Consider the following 16,288-nt stretch of genomic DNA (forward strand, 5'->3'; position numbering starts at 1 on the left):
GCTCACCTGGAAATGCTGCTGTCGTTGGGGTAGGGGGGCGGGGGGCTGCAGTGTGACGACAGCGGCTGCATAGGCAGCTGGGACTGTACAGCCTGTGTGGGGCTGAGTGAACTCATATCACTGCCCATGGGGATGTGTGAGCCCATCATCGGAGCCACTGCGGGCACAAGAAACAGAGCAAACACATTCAAGATCCAAACTCTTCCCCAGCACCCAACCAACAGAGGATTCAATATACAGTATGAATAAACACAAAAATAGAAGCAATCAGAAGCGCTAGATCAGTTTCTTTGCGATACACGATAGTCCTAGGCTGGCCTTTTGAATGCAATACACATGGTCAGGACGCAGCTACCTCTCTGCTTTACAGATCATCTGCTAACATTTCTGTAACCAAACTCATAATGGGATTTGTGGAGTCAACACTAACAATCACCCGTGTACGTGGCTCGCACAAATGTATTTGCCAGCAATATGTAAACCAGCGGATACTGTGTCACTGCAGTTCATACTGTCCTCCAGTGGCTCCACAGCTGTGTGCCTGAGACAGGTGTCAGGAGTACTTACTGTCGGATAGGCCCCCGGACATGCCGGAGGGGGTGAGCGCGTTGCGCTGCTGGGGGTTGATGAGCTGACTGACAGAGGGCAGTTTGTTCATGATGGGCATTTTGTTGAGTGGTGGTGAGCTGGAGCTGTAGGAGGACGGTGATTGCATGGAGGTCCTGGGGCACGGAAAAGCATACATGCCGTTACTCTCGTCGTCGAAGACACCGAATCTTCAACAACACAAAGCCCAGTTTAATCAATCAGTCACAACGTACAGCACTCCACACACAGACAACAGCAGGAGCTACTGCTCCTCTCAATGTCTCCCTTACAGCTTCTATATATCCATCCAACTTGATTCTGTGTTGGAAAACAAATTATAGCACCTTGAGTAAACACTGGAAAAGTAGATGAACTCATTGTCTGCATTTAGGTTGTATGAGAATTGCATCCAGGTATAATAATGCATTTCTATGGTTAATTTGTGCTTGACCAGCATTTGGCATTTGTAACTGCTGCACAACATTCATGGTGTTGAACAACGTGCTGTAGTGCTCGAGCGTGCTTTCTTTACCATGGCCCTAATGCTGCTACTACGAGAAGTTTTCACTTGTACCAGTATCACAGTTTTTCACTGCTGGATCTGGTGTTTCAGCGAGGCACAGTAACAGTCATGACTGTGTACCCCTGGAAAGCTAATGAACCTTGCATGCACTCTCTCTGGAGCCGTTTATAATGGGGTTCATTGCACCATGAGAGAAGGAATGCCTTCCAAGTCATTTTAAGTAAGACTATTCATTTAAAAGTGTTGCTACCATACGTGTTCTTCCCATAACCTTTTATCATATGCAGCATCATGCACTGTCTTTCAATGTAGTGAGATAGGTGTAGGGGGCCAGTGCTGAGATCAGAGCTATACTGGGGCCAATTTAAATCAGTGATAAGTATCCTTGTACCTGTGTGCAGCTCAAGAGTAGTCTAGGAGTAGCGAAGAAATAAGAAAGCAAGTGACAGAAAAAGAGTCAGAAACAAAAGGAGAATGAGACATTTATTGCAAAAAAAAAAAAAAACGCAAAAGAAAAAAGTGCAAGTAGAGCCTCGAACAACAATAAAATCTGTTTCAAATAGACTAAAAAACACAGATTCTAGAAATATCATGTTGCTCTGCGTATGATTGTACAATCATTGCAACAACTGTTCCAGCGGTTTCCTTAGAAAATCAACCTGTCCAGCAGTATGTTGTAAATCAACTTGTAATCATTTTAACATGGCCAGCATTATTATTATTATTATTATTATTATTATTATTATTATGCATTGTATCTTACAGAAATCACAGAAACAGATTGAGCCCAGCTCCAAGATAACAAATTTAAAACACCATGGTAAAAACAAAAGCACACAAAAAAATAAATAAATAAATGAAAGCATTTTAAAAGAAGTTTACAAAACATGATCCGTTTAAAGGATGTGCACAAATGCATCCAGCCAATACACTGCACTACATCAGCAGCGCCATCTCTGCCCTGTTCAGTGCAATACAGACCCTCACATCATCATGCTGGTTCCTATTTTAACAGTGTAATGTTCAAATGCGTTCAATTGCCAATCAACAAGCTAACAGTATGCATGCACAAAAGGGTGTCTCATTTAGATTTTTTTTTTCCCCCACCCAAGACTTTTTTTAATTTGACTAGAAATGTATTGCTCCTTCTGTAGTGTATTGGGACATTAGTCCAATGAAGGAGTCATTACAGATATTCTTGTTCCATATAAGAATTATATTTGTAATCCGAATCTACACTTCTACACCAAGGCATGCACTAGAATCGTCACAATCTGGTGTAGAAATCTGGTAAAAGCAGCAGCTACGGCCATGTAAATGTTTTTGGAAACTGGACTGGAAAAGGGCAACTGTGCTGTTTGTCTTAAACTAACTGAGGAATGTTTAAGGTGGTCTCAGTCTGCGCTGGAGAGATTCTCCTTGCCATGCCTGGGCTCCAAGAGTTCAGTTCGGAGGCAGGCCTTAAGCCCACTGTAAAGAAGGAACCAAAGAAAAAAGAAAGAGCAGATAAGGGCAGGGGGATTGTCATTGGTGACGGACATCTTCATGACCACAGCGAGGGCAGGGAGACAGGCGTGAAGTTCAGAGGAATATAATTTGTTCTGCTACAAGATTAAATCACTAAACACTGGGGCACCTGTACTACATGCAATTCAGCGCAGTTGCCACGGTGATGTGTCTTATGTGTTCAGTGCAAAACCCAACTGCTTGCAAACAGTGGGTTAGTCTGGGCAGCAAGATTGACATTGACAGATATTCTACATGTTCCGAATTTAGTTAATGCTTTCTCTTTACATTTCATATCTACCAAAAGAAATGAAGAACTATGCAACATTTCAGCTATTGCACGAAGACGCAACGGACTCCTAGACAGACCCCTGGTGGATCAGACACAGGCAAGACTGTAGCTGTCGTTCTCTTTCCAACAGGTGTCACTTAAAGGGTACATAAGGACATATGTTCCCATGTGTTGCTATAACTGTTTACGTAAGGTTTTGTTTTACATTGACCACTTCTTTAAACTTTTAATTGCATTCCCTGCCTCAAGATGGCTTCAAGTGTATCCACATGGACCTCTCAGAACTACATGAGATAGATTTACCAGTGAGCAGGAGGATGATGGGAAATGTAGTTCTGAGAGGTCCATGTGGGTACATGCAAAGCCATCTTGAGGCAGGGAATACAATTTAAAAGTTTGAAAAAGTTTATATTATATATATACATATGGTGAAGTGAAAAACAATGTATTTAAAAGGTAATAATGTTAACTCCCTGGTAAAATAGGACACAAACACATGAATAAGGTGTGTGCAGGGATGGGATGGGGTGTATCAAGAATAAAAGAAAACAAAAAAGTCAAAACCTCCTTCAAATAAACCAGGTCTTTTATTTCTGTAAAACTAATCAGTGTCCCTTAAAAGAAAAAAAAAAAAAAAAAAAATACAGAATCCATGACCACGAAGATGCTCTAAATCTAATGAACAGAAGAGATAAGGAAAAAAGACAAGGTACAAGATTAAACAAACAGCATGCAAGTATAGTGACAGCAGCACACAGAGAGTGACAGGCAAGAGGAGATACTTTCTAAACTACTCAACAGGTGGGGTGGAGGGAGTGCTACTCTAGAAAAACTGCTTGAGATGCATCATCTTTTTAATTAGATTTTTTTTCTTCCCTGTTGGCAGATGTACAATGATAACAGCACAGTCAATTATGATTTGGAAATTTATTTATATATTATATATATATATATAAATAAAATGTTTGTAATAATGAAACTGCCAGATTCCTGGTAATGTTGTTCCACTGACACTGTCGTGAATTCCCCCTCTTCCCTTTGCCCCACTCCTCTTGCAATATATTTTCTTAGGTGAAAACTGTCGCGCCGAAAGGATGTGGTTGCAGGGGTGACAAAGCATTTCCATTCCCATCTTTGCCTAGTTATTTGCACATGACTAGACGATGACGTAAGCCAGTGCTTTGAGTTTTTTCTGGAAGAGGGTAAAAGGGTGGAGCCATCTAATCATCTTTACTAGTATTTTTTATTAAGGATTATTTAAATAAAAAAGCCTGGCACGGTTCATACTGTCAGTTTGCTCATTAAAAATAAGTAAAACAACAATAATTACTACAGGGCGTCGCTGCCACACCATCTAAACTATAATTTGCGTCTCTCTCTCTCTCTTTATTTTGCCTACATAAGTTAGCGCTGAAGTACAGATTGTATGTGTGTGATTGTGAGAATTCGTGTGTGTGTGTGTGTGTAATAATAGCTATAATTGTGCAACTCGGAGATCAGAGCCTTGTTTACACCTACACTGAACAAACTGCACGGTTGATTGTAGTCTGCTCAGTTATTGTTGGTAATTAGTTACCTGTTCAATTAACGGCAACCTACTTTCCCCTTCCCTCCATCAAACGCATGTGAAAAAATATATCAATTTATAACAATTACAGTATGAGGGGGGATTGTTATCAGAATCAGCCGAGTTGCACAAAGCTTGTGATCTGTAGCTCAAATAGACCTCAGCCATGACGTTGGACGAGTGTACGTGTGATGGGCGGAGCGGTGTGTTTTGTCCTTGTGTATGTGTGATGGGCGGAGCGGTGCGTTTTGTCCTTGTGTGTGTGTGATGGGCGGAGCGGTGGGTTTTGTCCTTGTGTATGTGTGATGGGCGGAGCGGTGGGTTTTGTCCTTGTGTACGTGTGATGGGCGGAGCGGTGTGTTTTGTCCTTGTGTGTGTGTGATGGGCGGAGCGGTGGGTTTTGTCCTTGTGTGTGTGTGATGGGCGGAGCGGTGTGTTTTGTCCTTGTGTGTGTGTGATGGGCGGAGCGGTGGGTTTTGTCCTTGTGTGTGTGTGATGGGCGGAGCGGTGCGTTTTGTCCTTGTGTACGTGTGATGGGCGGAGCGGTGGGTTTTGTCCTTGTGTACGTGTGATGGGCGGAGCGGTGCGTTTTGTCCTTGTGTGTGTGTGATGGGCGGAGCGGTGCGTTTTGTCCTTGTGTACGTGTGATGGGCGGAGCGGTGCGTTTTGTCCTTGTGTGTGTGTGATGGGCGGAGCGGTGTGTTTTGTCCTTGTGTATGTGTGATGGGCGGAGCGGTGGGTTTTGTCCTTGTGTACGTGTGATGGGCGGAGCGGTGCGTTTTGTCCTTGTGTACGTGTGATGGGCGGAGCGGTGGGTTTTGTCCTTGTGTGTGTGTGATGGGCGGAGCGGTGGGTTTTGTCCTTGTGTGTGTGTGATGGGCGGAGCGGTGTGTTTTGTCCTTGTGTATGTGTGATGGGCGGAGCGGTGTGTTTTGTCCTTGTGTGTGTGTGATGGGCGGAGCGGTGTGTTCTGTCCTTGTGCTCTTGCGCTGTATTGGCAGGCTGCTGTGGAGTGATACTCACTGTTTCTGGAGCAGGTGCTGCTGCTGCTGCTGCCTGTATGTTTCGATTGTGTGCTGTGGCAAAAACTGCATGAGCTCCAAAGACTCTTTAATTTTCACCAAAATCTCATAAGTTTCACGGCCTTTTATCTGCAAAGAAAAAAAAAAAGATAAGATAAAAAAACACAAGGGTTTTATATCCGATTGCAATGTGTTCTGCGAGTGACTAAAGTTTGAAAGAGACAAAATGGATTACACTTGGTGACACATTTCCTGAAGAATAAAACAGGAGATAAAATAATGCAGTGGTAAAAACTTACAGATAGACAAAAGAATTCATCATCTGTGTTTCTTCTCTTCTTAATCGACGTCATCTGTATGCCGTGGGACGTCGGACGGAAAGCTACAAAACAAAAATTAATGCTTTGAGAAACTGAAATCCAAGATGTCGCAAAAGAAAGAGAAAGAAAGAGCTACACTGTATTATTGAAAAGGAAGCATAGGCCAGAGCATAGGTCCTTAAATTAAAAAAAAAAAAAAAGAATGCGAGTGAGCGGCATGTTGCTTCCACACTCCTGCACTCAGAGTCCCGACACCAGCACCAATAGTTAGTTAATGCATTTCGTACCATCACCGTTTTTTGTTCCGTCTGTGACCTGCTGTTTTCGGATGCTGTCCTCGTCTGCCTTGCGGTCTCGGCCTGGGCAGGCACAGATTCGGGCCTCGAAACAGCGGCGACCCAGAACCTGACCACTAGAACACAACAGAACAGAACCACACGTTAGAGATCCGGAATACCTTTTAACACCAACAGGGCTCAGCTGCACCACTGGCAGTCAAGTATCTTAATGTGTTATTTTTGTTAGTGTTTCCATGGAATTCGGACGGTTGTATTGTTTTAACCTACTCTTAAGCAGTAAACATGTTTGAATTAGTAGCTTTTCTGATTCTTCTACTGCCTTGCTTTAGACCAGGGCTCCTCAGTGCTTCAATTCAGCAGAGCTCTCAGTTACTTAATTGAGGCAATTGGCTTAAATTAGTCAAGATTAACAGGTGTTCCAAATCTTTAGCCATTGATGACGCAAGCACCTATTTACCCTGCAGGATTGGGGCTCTCCAGGACCAGGGTTGGAGGCCCCTGCTTTAGACAGAGATGTCCCAGTCTATCCAAACATGACAGACTGCTGTGAACATGAGACAGGGTGTGTATTCCTGGTGCTACTCTGAGACTTACTCTCTGGTCTCCAGCGTAACAATGATGAGAATGGGGCGCCGGTTCATTCCCCCGACACAGCTGCTGTTGCACATGAAGTTGTAAAGGATGGTGGTAAACTCAGTGCCCACCTGTACAGAAAACAGAGGAACAAAATGATTCGCGTTTCCAAATCCAATTACTACTCCCAATTATTCTATAGAGTCAGATAGCAAAATAAAATTAAAAAAGGGCAACGATTTTTACCTGGGGGGCTTCATAGGGCACCAGAACGCTCTGCCGGCCAGTGATTGGGTCCTCCACATACTGGGAGTGGTTATTCCCTTCCACTCTGATCAGGTGACTGGGCGGCGCCACCTGACCTAGAAGGCAATAAGGCCAGAAATACATTAAAAGCAATGAAATAATCTAAATAGGAGATGCTGATGGATTAAATCTGATCATTGCTAATGTCGGGACGCTTCACTTAAGCCCGGACACAGGTTGTGTCAATGGTTTACCCCCCCCCCCCCCCCCCAATTAATAATCACTGTACTACCGAGGGGCATGAAGTAAGGGGAGTAGAGAGATCTTTATGCATAATGTACACCTGTCATTTTAGTATTGGTGTTTTTATGAGTGCGCTGGACAGTGAGCGGCGCCTCACCATCGTTGAACTCGCGGCTCAGCTCGTGGTTGGGACAGCGCTTCACCACCTCTGTGACGTGCTCCGCCTTCTTGTACACTGGCATCGCCCGGATCACCGCGCCCTGAGGAGGGGGGGTCATCATCTTGATCTGAATCGGGCAGGTCTTGGCAATCTGACAGTACAGTTTCTTCAGATCTGTTGAGTACTGCATGGGGGAAACACAACAGGGGAATAGTTAGTGAATAATCAGCAGCATGAAATAGCAATCAAAAAGCACCTACCTACAACATCAGTACTAAATACCAAGACAGTACAGTGCAAATTCCTTACTGTGGAGAGCAGCGACCAACACGTTTCCTTCGACTGAGAGCTCAATATGAATAATCTATTTGCGCAGCTCCAATCAGCTCAGATCAATGCGGTTTACAGTGATACTATTATTTGACACGAGTCATAATGAACATACCTTCTCTTGTGAAGAGAATAAATCCAAGGGGATTGGCAGTCCTATTCATGAATACATGTGTCCTGTTATTAACATCACCATGGTGACACATCATCACTGAAGTAACGAACGCTCAGTTAACACATCAGTACAATATTGTTAGCAACAAGACTTTTATGTTGGACTAAGCGAATAAGTGATACCTCACTAACTTTTCATTGTCATGGTAACTGTTCTGACGCATGTGTTAGTTGGACGCTAACCAGACACCGCTGCACTCGTCAGGGAACACTGCGGATTCCTACAGGGTGACAGCGCTGAGTGACTCCGAGTGAGCTGTGACTCTGCATGGGTACACGTGTGCCCAAGCTGGAAACCGACAGGGTTTCTAACAGTTAAACAACTAAACCCAAACGACACCCTGAGCAGCACAAAGTAACACTTCCGAAACGCGTCTGGAGACTCCATGGAAACAGATTCATGTTCTAGTACAGTCTTGCCTGCAGGGCTCAGATTTAAACGGCACCTTCCGAACACTGGAGCTGTCGTACACGAAGCCAAGCATTTAAAAAACAGAGAGGTACACCCGAGCTCGCAAACTACAAGCCAAGAAAGGAAAAAAAAAAAAACACACGCACATCAACAACTAAAATCGACTATGCCCTGCATGAAGTCCAACACGTTTAATCTAATCTAATCAGTTTAATCTAATTTGTTATTGATTGGACTGATCCTGCACAATACAGTATAGAGTGATGATGCAGAGGGTCCCTGGTATGAACCTTCAGTGCCACTAATTCCCTTGAATTGCCTTTTATAAAGTGTCTCAAAACTCTACAGAAGCTTCAGTCTTCAGGAGAGGATAAACAACTTCATGTAAAATTGACTTTGGTTCTATAAAAGGTTAAACCGGTAAAGGGGGAGCTTTTCCAAGGAATCAATTCCATGTTTAAGAATTAAGGCACAGCTTCTCACTAGACAAATAACATTTTTAATCTAATCCTTTCTTTTCAGTTCATTTAAAAAACTAAAAAAACAAAACACAGATTTTGTGAAAAGTGCTTGGGGATATTCCCTGGAACAATGGTACATTAAGTTCCATTTCTATGAACATTTTATGAAATGTTCCAGTGAATGGAGCCCTACCCTTCCAACCACCTGCCTATGTGGAGATATAGTGTTACAGAAGCTTGGCCCAGTGTTGTACCATAAGAGCCCCCCTGAACAACATACACGTGCCAACTATTGTAAGCCAGAACACCTGCCTCACCTCATACCCCCTCCCCATCAAGGATTGGCAAACCGTCTTCATGTTTCTCTTTACCAATTATCACCAAAACATCTGGACGACTGTGTTTCCAATTACTTTCATTCAGGAAACCTAGTATTTCAATTGCAAACTTACAGCGAGCAGTTGTAATTCTATTCCTACACCAAAAGGACTAAAACCAAGCATTATTTTTTTTTTCTTGTCCACACTTCTTCGAATTTAACTATTGTAAGTCTGAATGCAGGTATTTAGTGATTTTTTATTTATTTATTTTTTACCCGGGGGGTTGCGGGGGAATCTGAAGTAGGACAAAAGCTGTGTTTACTATGGAACTCCTAAGAGCAAACAATTGAATTAATTCACCCCCTTCAAACACACACACAGCCAATCTGCGATCACCTATAAACCGTATTCATAACCCAATAAAGGACCGGAGAGCAAGCTTGTTGGCCTGGGGTCCCTCTCCAGACAGGATGGGAGCATTTACACAAATTTACAGACAAAACTGCATTCAAAACTTACATAAAGAAACAAAGAATTTGGCACAGTAAATTTTCAATGCCCTCGGGGCTGAGCACATCCTTAATAATACCGGACTCAGAAAAGCAGCTGTGCCCAGCAAACAGGCAGGGAACCGCCAATTCACTGCAACTAAATATTTCTGCCTCCGAGGCGCGTTCTTTTTTGCCGACCTTTCTGGGTTACAATCTTAAAACAGAAAGAGCACTCCTTCAGCTCAGAACCGTTTAGGGTCCTGAAATGTCACTGCAGTACTGAAACAGCATATTCAGCTCGGGTATTAAATCCTAGTTTTCAGCAAAGTGCTTAGTTTATAACTAGAAGAAGACCTAAACCTGCAATGGTGAATTTGGGTAGCATTAGAAGTGGTTTAGTCCACAGGTAGGCTTCCAGTTCCTTGAGATACTAGCAGCTGTGCAAAGACAACAATGAAATCTGATGCTTGGCTACGTGATTCGACTGTTTTGGTTCAGTCTCTCTCCTTGGTAGGAACCTACCCTTCACATTGAGAGGCCTGGGATCTAGCTCGTGTTAGACACATGCTTGCAAATATTCCTGTAGTTCATTCCTCATTAGGGTTGGAAAACAGAGAAGGCTAATACAGGCACACACAGAGTTAACTGCAATCGTGCCACTGCGACTTGTGTCACGCCTTGAGGCTTCGGGCCACGTTCCAGCCACGCTGCCTGAGCTAATCAAGAATGCTGACATAGTCTCCACCTTCACCTCTAGTCAAACAGTTCAATTTACACAGATATAAAGAGAATTAAACCCCCCCACACACACACGCGTGCACACACACACACACACACACACACACACACACACACAGAGCGCTTTAACAGTGCTCATCCCAGCCCTGAGGCTACAAACTCTCAAACACTATGCATTCATGCAGTCTTGTTTGCATGCTGGAACTCTCAATGGAAAGAACTTTGAAAGGCAAAGGGGGAAACCTTTCTTTATATAACCTCTTTATGAAAATGTTCAGTTTTGAGTAGAGTACTGCAGCTAAAACCAATGTTTATTTTTTATTTTTACCTGAAACAAAAGTGCCATGACCTGGACCAATGCTGCGAATGAAAGGTCGGGCTGATCTAACCTGATCTGATGTAGAGGCGCTTACGTGTTTTTAAGACGCGTAACACCTTCTCCTTCGAACCTCAATGAGATTCAAGAACATATTGTCTAATTGCAACAGTTATCGTTAAAGTAGCGCAGAAACGCTCCTTCCGGATTTCTGCTTTGTATTTCTGTAATGATTTGCAAGACAAACCACTTGCTACCAACACAGCAGACAATACCTGCAGGGTTTGAACAGCTCCACCTTGACAAGCAAGTAAGTCTCATGAATGAACAGACATAATAATGAAGTTAATCTAAAGAGAACCGTAAAAAAAAAAACGCCAAAAAAAGGTCTCATCTAGGATGCATGCTTTTTATTATGATTTTCTCCATAACCTCACCCAGTAGTAAATGCAGGCATTTAGTTTAAATTCAGATCTAATGCAATTAATTTGGCTAAAATAAAAGGCTCAGCAGAACTAGGATTGAAGCACATTTTTCCAAGCATGTTGGGGTGCAAATTGCCAATGCTTGTTAATTGCAGTGGTGAAAAAAAACAATGGGTTTCTCAGCGTAAGAAGATATGCTTGATGTAACAGGCAGAATTAATTCATTGCATGCTGGCATGACAGTATATCAGGTAAAATCTGGCAGACTCCTTGTCTTATCTGTATGTTTATTATAGAAAAGACTTCCGCTGAACAGAAAGAGATCATATTCACAAACCAACCATCTGATGAACCAAATTACCACTATATTAAAAATAAAGCTAATTCCAATGTCTGGCCTTGATCTTGTGTCCCTTAGTCTGGAACTCACACAACTAGTGTAACGACTATAATAATGTCGAGATATCTACTCAACTTTCTGGTCCCACCCTGTTCCATATTTTAAAAGAATCCATCAAAAACAAATAGAACCAGTAATACTGGCTTCTGTAGCTTTATACAATTTATTGTCATTGCCTAAAAAAAAAAAAGGCAGCACACCTGCCTGAGACACCAAACCATGCTGGTTAGCGTCCAAATTGGACCCACTCAGTCTCTGACAAGTTTAGTTTGCTTTGTGCTTGTAAAGGAGCAGTGGAAGTTGTACAAGTTGAAATCGGCCACCGTGTGTAATCTTCTTAGAAACGATAAGGACCTGCATCATTTGGATTTGTTAAAAACCGATAAAAAGGATGAAAAGCAAAATAAAACCCTTTTCAAGCCCCCCCCAAAAGCGCCTCATAACACTGAACTTGCAGTATTAAAAGAAGAGGTAGGAGAGGATCCCAGTCGCTAGAAGCCGCTGTACTGAGCCATTTTAAAAGTTCTGCACAGAAGTCAAAAACCAAAGATACATTTTCATAGGCTTATTAAAAGACAATTTAATAGTACCGCTAAATAAAAATTTCTATACACCACGGAGACATCGAATATCCAGAATTTCCAGTGGATAAGATCTAAGATGCAAACCTCAAGTCCTCCCCTCTCCCCCAATGAAAGGGTGTGTGTAGCACCCCAGCGTACCTGATCAGATTATCAAAGCTCAGTGACTGCCAGTAAAACACATCATTAAGGTGAGTAATTTTCCTGTTTACATCAAACGCTCCCCTCCCCCCCTCAGACAGGTCTGTTCTTGCGAAGTTTTGGAACGAGTTGCAGCATTCCCTTTTTCCAGACGAACGCTGCAGGCACTGGGCCCAGGCAAGTCCCAACAGCAGCCCAGGCATTGAGCAAGCTCATTTGGCGCCTCTGGTCTTGTCTTGTTCATACCTTGCAAGTAGTGTCATGTCTACAGCCTCTCTGAAATTGTCTTTCATCTGCCACATACAAAAGTGGGCCTGTGTGGGTTTTTTGTTTAAAAACTGCAAAACAAAAACAAAACCCACATACATCTGCCTACTGACATTAAAAACCACACGACAAGCAAATTATTTTGACGTTTCCAGGTAATCTTATTTATTTTAGGCATCTGTAACCTCAAGAAAAAAAAAAAAAGCACTGTACGGAAATGAAGTGTTTCCACTCCAGGACCCCCTGAAAGAGTTAGGTAAGTTGGGGTACCCACTCCTGCTGTACACGGAGCGGACAATCTGCACAGCAAAGGACTTGATAGATGCCGCCATCCCCCCGAAAATAAATAAATAAAAAAAACACACACACACAAACACACACACACACACACCATAGCTGTGTACTTGACAAGACCTCCTGGAGAACCGATACAGCGCACTTCAAGCATGGCACAGCAGCGTTCCACAAGCTACGGCTTGAACACGTTCTACATTCAAACACTACACAAGCCAGATAATGGGCACTGATAAGCTCCCCAGCGCCATGTCATGTATGTGTCACTTATTACAATTAATTTCTTAAAAAAAACTAAAAGAAAAATTCCTGCATAGCGGTTCATGACATAGAACTGCCCTGATGAGTGGAAATAAGAAGGATGCACAGAACTTGCAGAGTACAATATATCTTAACCCTCTCCTCCCCTTCAACCCGCTTCAAATCCTGTAACTATGACATCAGAAGAGGAAGGTGCACTGCAGGCTGAAGTGAAGCGAATTCACTATGTGGGGAGTGTCTGTTAAGGTGGATTTCCACCACCATTCCTTAACATGCAACGTTTCTTTTAAGGGCTCTATCAGCACACCATTTATAAATGAGGGTTTATTAGTTCTTAAATGTTTCTGCTTGGAAGCATGCTATTTAGTATATACACTATATTCTGTTTATATAAATGAACCGTTTTTTGTTTTGTTGTTTTTTTATTTATTATCCCAAGCTACTTTGCTTTCTTCAGTAGTGCTGTGCAGCATCGGTAAATCTTACCGATTAAAAGTTTCAGGTTTATTATAACCTGTTTGTAAACTGGCTTTTCAAAAGAATCACCCAGGAAAACATGTCCCTATCAGTGTGGCTGATCTCCTGGAGCTCTCCCTGAGACTGCGTGGATTGAGCTCATTCTTCTGCGGCTGACAAGCTGGGACAGGCTTCTTCACACAAACAAGTCTCAGCCCCATCTCGTGCGGAATGGGATGGGTGCAGATGTTCCCCTGCAAGCTCCATCTTGCCTCTTGCAAGAGCATTCATCTCCAAACACATCATTCCACCCACTGCGCCTGCGGTGGAATCTACCATGGACTCTTAGACTTAACCCATTAACAGCACGCAGTTGCAAAATGCAGACTGTTTCAGAACAGGCGATGCGCCTGACCAATTACTGTACGTTTAACCCCCCCCCCCCCCCCCCCCCCCCCACCTTATCCTCCACCCATCCCAAAAATACTTTAGTGGTCAGTTATATTTCATTTTCTTTTTTCTGTTGGAAGGGCCCTAAAGAAGAATGGTGCACACAATCAGGACACTATACAATCTATTTTAGCAAAAGTCTAGTAGAACAGCGTTTCAATTCATGGTTGAAACACTAGTTTAAAACCAAGTGTCTCTTATGACAACACAAAGGGGACATAAACAATTTTCAAAAAGCCCTGCAAAAACTAACTGCAAGGCGGGTAATATGAAACCTCTTCCACACTGATTTGTTGCCAATGCATACACGCTATATTTATTATTTTAAACCCTGGGATTTTTTTTTCTTTTTGTACGCAATTGGGCAGGAGAGTAGGCCCTGCGGGTGCGGTCCGTCTGCTGCGAGTGTCACACTGGAGAAGGATTAGATTCAAGCAGAAAAACAAGGAGGAGAGCCCCAATTCCAGATCCCACTCTCAAGAACCTTCAGGAGGTGCACTCCAGCCCTGCTGCTCTTTCATCAGAGATGAGGAAGTGACGTCCCCTAAATAAGGCACCAGTAAGGAATAACAGGGACAGGAATAACTGCAGCCACCTTTTGGGTAGAAATTGTCAATTCTGCCACTTTCATATGCTGGCTGATTCAGAAATCACAGGACACATCTATAATTTAAAGTTAGATACTGTAACTTACTTGTCCAGTTACCTTTTGAATCACCCGGTATAATATTATTATTGTTATTCATTTTTTTATTCCAAATTCAGCCAGCTCAAAAGGAATGTGTTTATTTTAAGCATGTTGGGAATCTTGGACCACACTGGATTTTTAATTTTTGATCTATCATTGTTTTAAATAAAAAAAAAAAAACACAAAAAATACAGTATAACCAATACAATGTTACAACAAAAACACACACACAGAGGCAGCTATAAGGATAATATAATAAAAACAAAGCACCACTTGTGCAGACCCGGCGTGTATCCAACAATGCTTTCATTGCCATTATACATTTCAGTGACACAAACAAACCCCTAGCAAAGCTTCAGAAAAGGGATAGCGCACCCGAGAGCAGCCAGGCGTGGTGGCTCACACCTCTTCTGGAAACAATCACTGGTTTGACAGCACTGTTTTTTGGAAGTAAAAACGAAAGGATGGGCAAGTGTTTGTGTGTGTGGGAATTGGGTGAATGTCACTATCCCACACTGAGCACTGACGACGATTGCAATATCGCCCTGAACTTCTTCCCATCTCATTAAATCCCTCTGTTCATTCAGTGTACATTATCTTAGGGCTTTCAGTTGTGCAATACAAAAAGAGGGCTCTTTCAACAGTAGCTTTCAGAAAAATTACAGGAGATTAAAATCGGAAATCTAATGATTAAAAATGCATTTCCCACGAATCAACAAAAAACAGACAACAATAAGTTATAATAACCACCCCCACCCCTCCCCTTCTTTCAAGGTTGTGAGCTCTGACCAGCAGATTGCCTTGCAGCCTCGGCAACAACGCCAAGTCTACCTTTAACAGTAGGGGGCACTGTAGAGCAAAGACATCATACAGTAAGTGCACTCTTCTCTCAGCTTCCTTCGATTCCCAGATCAATCAAAATCAACCAACACACAACTGTTAACAAAAGGCAATGCATTCCAGCTGCAATTTGTATTAGTAAAGTCTACGGAAATATTCCTAAATTCATCAGCGCAAATGATGCGATAGAAAAATTTTAATAGAGGCCAGTGGAGAAGCCTGCTGCGCCGGTTTCTCGAACCGCAACTGTGTGGCAGTTTTTGGAAAGACTCCACGCACCGAGAATGAATAACTCTCACCCTTGGAGAAGAGCAGAGACTTTCACACGTATAAATAACCCCACTATGCGTCACTGCACTGCTCTCATTCTAGTCTGTAAACGTGCGTGAGGGAGGTCTCTCAAACAATAATAATAATAATAACAATAATAATAATAATAAGCATTGTAAAGCACGGCTTGGGCACTTACCGTCCAGGTGGCAGACTTGGCAGTGCTAGACTGCTGGAAGGAGACGTCGAAGGTGTGTGGCCCGGGGTAGTCTGTGTTGGAGGGGATGGCTGGCGACGGGGACAGTGTGTCGAAGGTGGAGCTGGGCTGGGCGTAGGGAGAGGGGGCCGTCACATTGTTCTGGGCGTGCTCGTTGTTGTAAGGGCTGGTAGAGGAGGAGCCCCCGTTCTGCATCTGCTGGTCCATGCTGTTTAGGAGCCCCAGGTTTGTGTACTGCGACTGGAGTGCCAACATGGATAGAGAGAGAGAGAGAGAGAGAGGAGAGGGAATTGATTACAAACAGCAGAATTCAGAACAGGGGCTGAAACAGTCATACCACTACATAGTGCACACAGAGAGAGCAAGAGAGAGACAGAGACCCCCAGAGTGGGAGAGACAGGATTGATTAAGAACCAG

General features: G+C 43.1%; 1 protein-coding gene across 10 annotated transcripts in view; it reads right to left on the minus strand.

Moving 5' to 3' along the window:
- The window catches only part of LOC121326710 (tumor protein 63-like), a 61,041-nt gene that overhangs the window by 4,406 nt on the left and 40,347 nt on the right, over positions 1-16,288 (minus strand). For 4 of the 10 annotated variants that reach the window (XM_041270111.1, XM_041270115.1, XM_041270118.1 and 1 more), the window contains 9 exons: positions 15,854-16,111; positions 7,280-7,523; positions 6,937-7,052; positions 6,712-6,821; positions 6,106-6,230; positions 5,798-5,880; positions 5,500-5,627; positions 568-776; positions 7-157 (listed from right to left, as the gene is read on the minus strand). In XM_041270111.1, the coding sequence (XP_041126045.1) occupies positions 7-157; positions 568-776; positions 5,500-5,627; positions 5,798-5,880; positions 6,106-6,230; positions 6,712-6,821; positions 6,937-7,052; positions 7,280-7,523; positions 15,854-16,111 (1,424 nt within the window). The other 6 variants (XM_041270114.1, XM_041270119.1, XM_041270113.1 and 3 more) reach the window with 4 other exon arrangements.

Source organism: Polyodon spathula, chromosome 14, assembly GCF_017654505.1.
Source record: "Polyodon spathula isolate WHYD16114869_AA chromosome 14, ASM1765450v1, whole genome shotgun sequence".
NCBI lineage: Eukaryota > Metazoa > Chordata > Actinopteri > Acipenseriformes > Polyodontidae > Polyodon > Polyodon spathula.